Below are 9,068 nucleotides of genomic sequence, written 5' to 3' on the forward strand. Positions count from 1 at the left end.
GCAACAGAAATAAAATGCCTCACAGGAAAAGTAGATCAACTGTAATTAATGATGCAAGTTAAAGGTAGTATTAAACAAAAGGAGGAGGTGCGTATGCTGTTTAACAGAATAGAAAGCTTCAAGGCTTAGAACAATTTTAGAATTTAGCAAAAGGTGACCAAGAATTTGATAAAAAAGAAAGTATGCAAGAGACAAGTTGTCCGTGGTACGTACAGGTGAAGAGTCTTAGTTTAAGCTGAGGAATGAAAAACAGTCCCTGAAGATGATTGTTGCACAAGACCTTCACCTTAAACTTCTCCTGCCTTTATAGACAGCTTGTTGTCATCCTTTTTCCCCTCTGTAGAAATCCGTGAAAGCCATAACTGTGGGCAAATAGTCTGACCAGAATCCTTGAATTACGAACCAAAGTTGTCACCATTTGCAGCACCATCCCATATCAACTTTGCCAACTTTAAATAGCACAAGAAACCTCAGTAATTCCACAGACTCAGGGATCGTGAAGAATTTATTGCACAACTAAACTTAGCATAGTTGATGATCTCTTTAAGTAAATTGTTGGGGGAAGGGGTTGGTATCAGAAGAAGGCTAACAAGCGGTTGAAAGCACATTTTTAGTTGGATATGTTGAAGAAAGCATGTTAGTTGAAGGAATGAAGTTCAAAATGGTAGCAAGAGTATCAATTCAATCTTACACACTGATTGATAATCTGCCTCCATTGTGCATTTCATGCAGTACACTCTTACAATTCTTTCTCAACACTTCAAACATTGGTGTCCAGCATGCAATAGGTGGAAGTGTTTGTGTGTTTAGTGTGATTGCCATTTTGTTCCCAAAAGGCACCCTTAATATTAAAACTATAGATGCATTAGACTTGAGTTTTGCGGTCTTAAAAATTATTGGGCTTTACCAGAACCATGTCTGGATTGTTATCTGCAGTTGAGGTCTCTTCATCCAGTGGGATTGAAATAAATTTCTGTTAATTAAATTTGACCTTAAAGAATCAAAACTGTACTTAGTAAGTTATTGCACCATGTTCATTTATTTGATTATAAGCAGACAGTTTATAGTAAAATTGCAAGTAAAGATACCCTTATTTGGTTTAAAGATTCCAGTTCCTTCATACAGCTTCTAATTTAACATAAATGACTGAGGAAAATCTCTCTTCCGTTTAAATGTTAATCGCTCACATTCCCACATGCTTTGAAATGTAAGGTTCAGCAATTACTTCAAGCCATTATTATTCAATTAATCTTTCCAAGCAAGCATAATCAAACATTCCACCACATATGCTCGCTTGTATTTCATCAATGTTACATGTAATTACCAGAAAAGTGGATTCACTCTTGAAGTTCATCTGTTTGATCAATGAAATCTCCACTTTGATATTGAGAAAAATTACAGAGGGACTACTCAAAGTCAGGATTGTGATCTCAAAGGGGTTGAGAGCTGAACCTTTGTGGTCATGGGCTCCAAAGCAGTAATGGCAGTCACGAGGCTTTGACTGATTTTTAATAGGTGTCAGGCCTGTGTTTTCAGAGGCTCTTCTGGCTACTCTGCTCTGTAGGGTCTCCCCATCACCTCTACCCCACCTCCCTGGCTCTCAGAGTCCTCGCCGAAGAGCTGTGACAATTTTGAAGCCTCAAAATAGAGCTTCTGTGGGAAAAAGGTTGGGAAGCACATTTCAAAGTTTTAATAAACTGCTGAAGGAAGTTAAAAGATCTAAATGTTTTTCGGATATTGGGACGAAAGAGCCCACACTATTTGACTGAATTCACTGACTTTTTTGTAATGGGGGTGAGGGGATCTTGCACATTGGCTGAAGAGCCAATGAGAGCCTTGTTTAGGGCACGCTCACTGTGTCAACTGCCATAAATGATGGACTTTCCCAGAATCAATGACTTTGGGAATTGTTACTTCTCAAACGCTCTATTGTACAGCAATACCATCACAGTGGTAATAGTTGCCGCTAGTGTGACACCCAGCTGAGGCCAAATATTGCCAGTGATTCTCAGGACAAAGGGAAGCAATGGGAGGAGGGGGTAAGGGTGGACGGGAGGGGGAAGAGGTGGACCAGCAGCAAGGGTTGTCAGTGGGGGCCCCTTGCCAATGCAAGGTCCTTTAACCAGACACCATGTCTTTAAATGAGGGACCCATCCCTCATGTCAGAGGCCTGCAAGCAAATTTTTCAGAGCTTGTTTGTTACCTACCTGTTACTGTGATAATTTCAGTGATTATGGGATTAGGTTGTTCAGTATGATTAATTGCTTGATTAAGTGTACACACTTTGGCATCGAGTAAGAAATCCCAGGCAGTGGGCTATGGAAGGGGTCATCTCTACCAATGGTCTGCCCCTCTTCTGTGGTTATGTTCATGCCCGGGCATCACTGGAGAGGGAGCACACAGTGCCCATCGTTTCTCTCGATGCCTTTAGGGAGAGGTGGGCACTACAGGGGGTATAGCACTTCATTCTCTGCCACGAATTCCATTTTGCTTTAGTCCCCTCCCTCTTTCCCTGACCTCTCTCACTTTTTAACATTAGCCTTGCCCTCAACAGGCATAGCTTGCAAATTAGCTACATGGGTGTATTCCTGGGGTGGTGGGGAAAAAAGTGTTAATAAACCCTTTTTACAAAGCTGTCTTCATTTGCTGTCTCACTATAAAACATAAAAATAATCACAGGTGATTTTGGGGGAAAAAATACATAGATTCTGGGCAGGCCCGGAATAGACAACTGTAATGGGCTGGGCGCGTTTGTGGTGCACATTAGTGTCACAATTCTAGAAAAAGAAAGAGAAGGCTGTCCATAGGCCTTCCATGAGGGATTGAAGTGAACGTTCAAAGTTTAAGGGTACCCATGTGTGACCTCACACTTGATTGAAAATCCCTGCCAACGGATTCATTGAGGGGAAGAAATTAAATTCAGCCCATTAAATCCTGTGTTATCTTATTGTGAACATCACTAGTGATACAACTAATGAGAACCTCTTTGTTTCCAGACTGGTATTGAATTTTGCCTTGGTGCCATCTCTTTTGCACAATAACCATACCATGACCCTTGTCTGGTTGCCTGGCACGTAGCCGTCAGCTCAAGGCAGACAAAGCAAAATTCGACAAAACACCTACTGCATCTAATATTTTTACAACCAAATTGGTTGTGCTCAAGCAGCCTGCCACAAGTAGGACAGGCCCGAATAGAAGGGCAATTTGTCACAACAGTATCTGGGAGGTTAATTAATGGGCAGGTACGCAGTGTATCCAATTCTATGTTGGTGCATCCTTCATTGTCACATCGATCAGAACGTGGCCCAGGTCCTTTCCATGGTTTCAGGCATTGCCAGCAGAATTCAAAAACACTCTGTTTCTCAGCAGTACAGATTACGCAGTGGACACTTAGGTTAGCCAGGTCTTTGCGTTCAACAAATGTGCTGCATCCTGGACACTAGTGGTAAAAATAAGGCCAAATATTTAGTGACATGAATATATACACATTGATAACCCAGATTGCAACCATGAAAGGTGCAAACCCCCAGAAGTTGCTGATGCTTCTGTTATCAATGATGATGTGTTAACAGTTTCACCATCACTCCTATGATAAAATCAAGACCCTAAATCCACTCCTCACAACACCCCAGGATTGCTACACTCCTACAATGAACAAAAGGAAGTAAAAGAAATAAATTAGAGTATGAAAGGAAGCTAGCTAGGAATGTAAAACCAGACAGCAAGTGCTTCATATAGGAATCTGAAAGGTAAAATAATAAGTAAAGGGAGTAATGGACCTCCAGAGCATGAAAATGGGGAGTTAAGAGTAGATAATAAAGTAATGGTGGATGAAATAACATCTTCACCACAGAGCATATTTTTAAAATTGCCAATAATAGCTATAAACCAGGAATGGAAGGGAGAGAGGAACATAATGAGATCACAATCATGTGGAAATCTGTATTAAACAAACTGCTGGACCTAGAGGCTGACAAGTCTCTGGGTCCAGATGAACTTCATTCCAGAGACTTGAAAGAGGTGGCAATTAAGGAAGTAAATGCATTTGTCGAAATTTTCCAAACTTCCTTTGAATCAAGAAAGATTCCACTGGACTATACAAGAAAGCCAAAATAACTAATCTATTTATGAAGGAAAGTGTGCATATAATAGGAAACTGCAGGCAAGTTCACTTGATGTCTGGTGTGAGAAAGCTTTAAGAATCAATTATTGAAGTGATTACTGCTGCACACTTAGAAAAATTCAAGGTAATTGGTAAGGGTCAACATGGTTGTGTTGAAAGGAAATCATTTTTAACCAATTTATTGGAGTATTTTGAAAGAGTAACTTGTACTAAGGATAAAGGGGAGCCAGCAGACATACTCTACTCAGATTTCCAGACGCATTTGACAAGTTGCTGCATCAAAGGTTATTGTACAAAGTGGAAGTTCACAGAGTAAGGGGTAATAATCAAGCATAGATGGAAGATTTGCCAGCTGACAAAAAACAGGGAATATGTGTAAATTGATGGTGTGCTATTGAAATCTGTATTGGGGCTCAAACTTTGGACAGTTTACTTCAATGACGCAAATCTTCAACATTTAATTACATCTATATGTGACGTGACAGTTAACTTGCATTGTTATTTCTGTAGTAAACTTACTGATTGGTATTCACAGTACTCAGCTGCAGCCAACACAGCAACAGTTTCCTCAAAATATTGCTGCTCTTCTGCGGTCAGAACCGCCAGTTTGCGAACTTCATCATAGGGCCATTCATGTCCACATTTCTCTGTCGTTCCCTCCTTTAGTGCTGGGCAGAAGAACTTATACTGACCCTATGGTTCCAAAGTTAAATGCAAATGAAGGCTTCAAACTTCAATTCAGTGAGCATCATGTGTGTGGCAGAGTAGTATATCATTCAGTTACAATTCGCTAACCGAGTTCCCAACTCACTCAGGTAGATTCAATGTGGTAAAAGTGATAAATAAGTTTCAGATTTTTATTTTAAATTGTTGAAGATAGAACTAAATATTATAATACTAATAAAATGCCAAATTTGAAATAAATAGATGACAAGAAGCAAAGTAACATCATACAGTACAATGTGCAGTGATTTATTTTGATGTACAATAAGTAGTGGTGTGTTCACAAGGCCCACATATTCAGAATATCATTTTTAACAAGTGTTATGTACTCCAGACTACCTGAAACTTCTCCTCAGGGAGATTGTGGTCTAGCAAAGTTTGACACATTCACTGCAGCACATTTTATTGCACGAGAAACTAGGGACAAGAATGATTCAATTATATTGATAAAATTCAAATTCGGAAAAAAAACATATAAAGCATCACTGCAGGTGGAATAAAGCATTGTTGTATTTTTACATATTTATATAGTTTCTTTAAATTTGACAGACTCAATTTAAAAGCCAAAAATGCTTACCTGATCGAGAAGACTTCGACACCAACTAGTCAGTGAATTTGGATCAACTGCATGTTTGCAGGACATTTCTGCTCGCAAAATATTAGGATCATCATCTCCTGAAATGGCAGGGAACACAGTCACTTTTTAAAGAATGCTATTTGGGAATCAGCAAATGTGAATTACCAATAACAGAAGGGCCAGTTTAAACATTGACCTTGGACTAATATCTGATGAACATCTTAACATGATGATGGATTTTTGCAAGGTTTGTGAAGGTTTGTAGCTCAGGTTGAGGTTTAGGGTGTAGGTTTGCTCGCTGAGCTGTAGGTTTGATATCCAGACATTTCATTACCTGGCTAGGTAACATCATCAGTGGCGACCTCCAAGTGAAGCGAAGCTGTTGTCTCCTGCTTTCTATTTATATCTTTCTCTTGGATGGGGTTCCTGGGGTTTGTGGTGATGTCATTTCCTGTTCGTTTTCTGAGGGGTTGATAGATGTGTGTTTGTTTATGGCGTTGTGGTTGGAGCGCCAGGCCTCTAAGAATTGTCTGCATGTCTTTGCTTAGCCTGTCCCAGGATAAATGTGTTGTCCCAGTCGAAATGGTGTTTTTTTTCAATCCGTGTGTAGGGCTATGAGGGAGAGAGGGTCGTGTCTTTTTGTGGCTAGCTGGTGTTCATGCATCCTGGTGGCTAACTTTCTTCCTGTTTGTCCTACGTAGTGTTTGTGACAGTCCTTGCATGGAATTTTGTAGATGACGCTGGTTTTGTCCATGGGTTGTACTGGGTCTTTTAAGTTTGTTAGTTTTTGTTTGAGAGTGTTGGTGGGTTTGTGTGCTACTAGATTTCTGAGGGGTCTTAGTAGTCTGGCTGTTATTTCTGAAATGACAGCCAGACTACTAAGACCCCTCAGAATCCTAGTAGCACACAAACCCACCAACACTCTCAAACAAAAACTAACAAACTTAAAAGACCCAGTACAACCCATGGACAAATCCAATGTCATCTACAAAATTCCATGCAAGGACTGTCACAAACACTACGTAGGACAAACAGGAAGAAAGTTAGCGACCAGGATACACGAACACCAGCTAGCCACAAAAAGACACAACCCTCTCTCCCTCGTAGCCCTACACACGGATGAAAAAAACCCACCATTTCAACTGGGGCAACACATCTATCCTGGGACAGGCTAAGCAAAGACATGCCAGAGAATTCCTAGAGGCCTGGCACTCCAACCACAACGCCATAAACAAACACATAGATCTCGATGCCATCTATCAACCCCTCAGAAAACGAACAGGAAGTGACATCACCACAAACCCCAGGAACCCCCATCCAGGAGAAAGATATAAATAGAAAGCAGGAGACAACAGCTTTGCTTCACTTGGAGGTCGCCACTGATGATGTTACCTAGCCAGGTAATGAAACGTCTGGATATCAAACCTACAGCTCAGCGAACAAACCTACACCCTAAATGATGATGGATATATGCAACAAAACACAACATGAAATGGTCTGCTGAATTTTATTTGTGTTAATGTTCATCTCTATTTTAAAATTGTATGTAATATTTTAAAATGCCCATCCATATTCTCAAAGAAAATACACAATTGAAAACATGTCTTTTTCCAATTTTCCTGATTTAATTTTTAAAATATACAAACTACCCAGGCAAACCTTCAAGTGAGAGGTGAGTGTTGCCAAACTTCCAGGATTGTCCGACAAAGAATCAAAGATTAATCCCCTGGACATTGCTGTGAATATCTCAGTAAATTAAAAGGACTTTGAAATAAATGCTTGTCTCCTCACATCTTTGAACAATTTTGCTTATTGGTTTTAATAATATTAAAGATCTGGAATATATTATTTGAGTGACTGAATCAAGGTTGCATGGTGATATAAAATACAGACCATTAATCATTAATTGGGAGATGCCGGTGTTGGACTGGGGTGTACAAAGTTAAAAATCACACAACACCAGGTTAGAGTCCAACAGGTTTAATTGGAAGCACACTAGCTTTCAGAGCGCTGCTCTTTCATCAGGTGAATGTCACCTGATGAAGGAGCGGCGCTCCGAAAGCTAGTGTGCTTCCAATTAAACCTGTTGGACTCTAACCTGGTGTTGTGTGATTTTTAACATTAATCATTCAAGTTAAATTACTTTAAAAATCTTTGGGCTTTAGTTTGAGAGGAAGTAATTTAAATTGAGCTGGCATAATTTAAAATGGCCACTGAAATTACTGGAACCTGAAAATTGCTGAGCTCAACAGGAATTTATAAAGAAGTGACGAAATAACAAGGCAAAGCAACTATTGCTATATGTAAATTTCTGAAACGGAACACCACTTTGAAACTGAAAATGTGATCCAACGGGAATTATCCAGTCACTAGTATTCATTAACTGGAATATAGATCTCACACAGGCCTTCACATTTTCTATGAGGAAGTGACATTTGCACTACAGTTATAGCTGGAACAAAGATCATCCTCCAAATTTCATGGTTTCGTTTTTAAGTCACCTTGCGCTGGCATGTTATAACAGACCTCTGGAGGAGGTGGGATTTAAGCCCGGCTGTCCTGGCACAGAGATAGGGACATTACTACTGCACGTCAAGAGCCCCCAAATAAGGTAGATTGAAACCTTCCCCACCTCACCATCCATATACAGGGCGACCCCGGGTATCTGCAGAATCATTTTCCGTACTTTCAGTTACCCGCAGATTACTGCGGCCCAAACATATTATAGGGAGCCAGGGGTCAGGAGGTTGCCTGGAAGGTACATTTCCCATTGAAGTGAATGGGTTCGCTCCCATCCGCGGTTTCCGGCTTCCGTGGTAGATCCTGGAACGCATCCCCCACGGGTATGTGGGGGCTACTGGATGTAAAAGGATATCTGGGGAGCTCTGACAATGATCACCAAAATTTGACTGGATGGCTAATTTGTGATTGAAAGTGATGGCAACAGCATGGATTCAATTCCTTCATCAGCTGAAGTCGCTATGAAGGACTTGCCTTCTCAACTGTTCCCTCAGCTAAGGCATGGTGACGGTAGGGTAAAATCACGACTGGATTGTTATTCTTTAATTAGAGATTGGGACAATGTCGACTTTACTTTCACTTCTCAATATCTGGGAATGTGAACATGAATACACCATAATTCTACTGGCAAAGTAAATAAGCTTCAACCTTGATCATTTATATACAAGACAAAACATCGAAATGTTTAGTGCATATTTCAGAAGTATATTTAAGTGTATCAGTAACATCATTTTATTTGCACTTAAATCAGCTCTTAACCAGTTGAAGTCACACCGCCTTGATCTGAAAGGACGTGGTCATCTCGAAGAAAAATCAAAAGATGTTTAAAGACCTTTGAAAAAAATAATTTATCATGTTAATCGATGATCACGAATTTGCGAATAAAAATTCTAAAACTAAATTCTTGTTGCTGGTTCAAAACTTGACATGCAGATAACAGAAAGCATATATTTTAATTTACCTGTGATCTCATCCTTCCTTTTCACAAATTTCAGCGTACGGTCGTCTGGATCGTAACGCTTTTCTATTTGTTGTCGTAGCGTTGTCATCTCCCAGCTGTATAATGTGATCTCTGTACAGAAACACTGAATATAAATTTGACTGGAAAGCCCCTTCCACAAGTCA

At 40.0% G+C, this 9,068-nt stretch overlaps 1 protein-coding gene across 2 annotated transcripts; it reads right to left on the minus strand.

The window, feature by feature from the left end:
• Positions 1–1,020: 1,020 nt before the first annotated feature.
• Positions 1,021–9,068, minus strand: LOC122555820 (uncharacterized). 2 transcript variants are annotated; one of them, XM_043701995.2, is made up of 5 exons: positions 8,905–9,068; positions 8,703–8,775; positions 5,424–5,521; positions 4,643–4,816; positions 1,021–3,439 (listed from the first exon to the last, which is right to left on the minus strand). In XM_043701995.2, exons 1-5 carry the CDS (start codon positions 8,914–8,916, stop codon positions 2,972–2,974), a joined length of 825 nt encoding a protein of 274 aa, XP_043557930.1. In that variant the 5' UTR covers positions 8,917–9,068; the 3' UTR covers positions 1,021–2,971. The 2 variants fall into 2 exon arrangements, with proteins under 2 accessions (XP_043557930.1, XP_043557929.2); XM_043701994.2 differs by lacking the exon at positions 8,703–8,775 and having other exon boundaries at positions 8,905–9,059.

This window comes from Chiloscyllium plagiosum, unplaced genomic scaffold (genome assembly GCF_037043375.1).
Source record: "Chiloscyllium plagiosum isolate Xiang-an unplaced genomic scaffold, Cpla_swu_hap1 HiC_scaffold_13, whole genome shotgun sequence".
Lineage (NCBI taxonomy): Eukaryota > Metazoa > Chordata > Chondrichthyes > Orectolobiformes > Hemiscylliidae > Chiloscyllium > Chiloscyllium plagiosum.

Excerpts from the sequence above, each read along its gene's own strand:
- LOC122555820 (XM_043701994.2), bottom strand. The coding sequence starts at position 8,992 with ATGACAACGCTACGACAACAAATAGAAAAGCGTTACGATCCAGACGAC. Across the intron at positions 5,522-8,904 it reads AAGGAAGGATGAGATCACAG|GAGATGATGATCCTAATATT; the intron begins GTAAATTAAAAT and ends CTGCCATTTCAG. Across the intron at positions 3,440-4,642 it reads AGTACTGTGAATACCAATCA|TGTCCAGGATGCAGCACATT; the intron begins GTAAGTTTACTA and ends TTTTACCACTAG.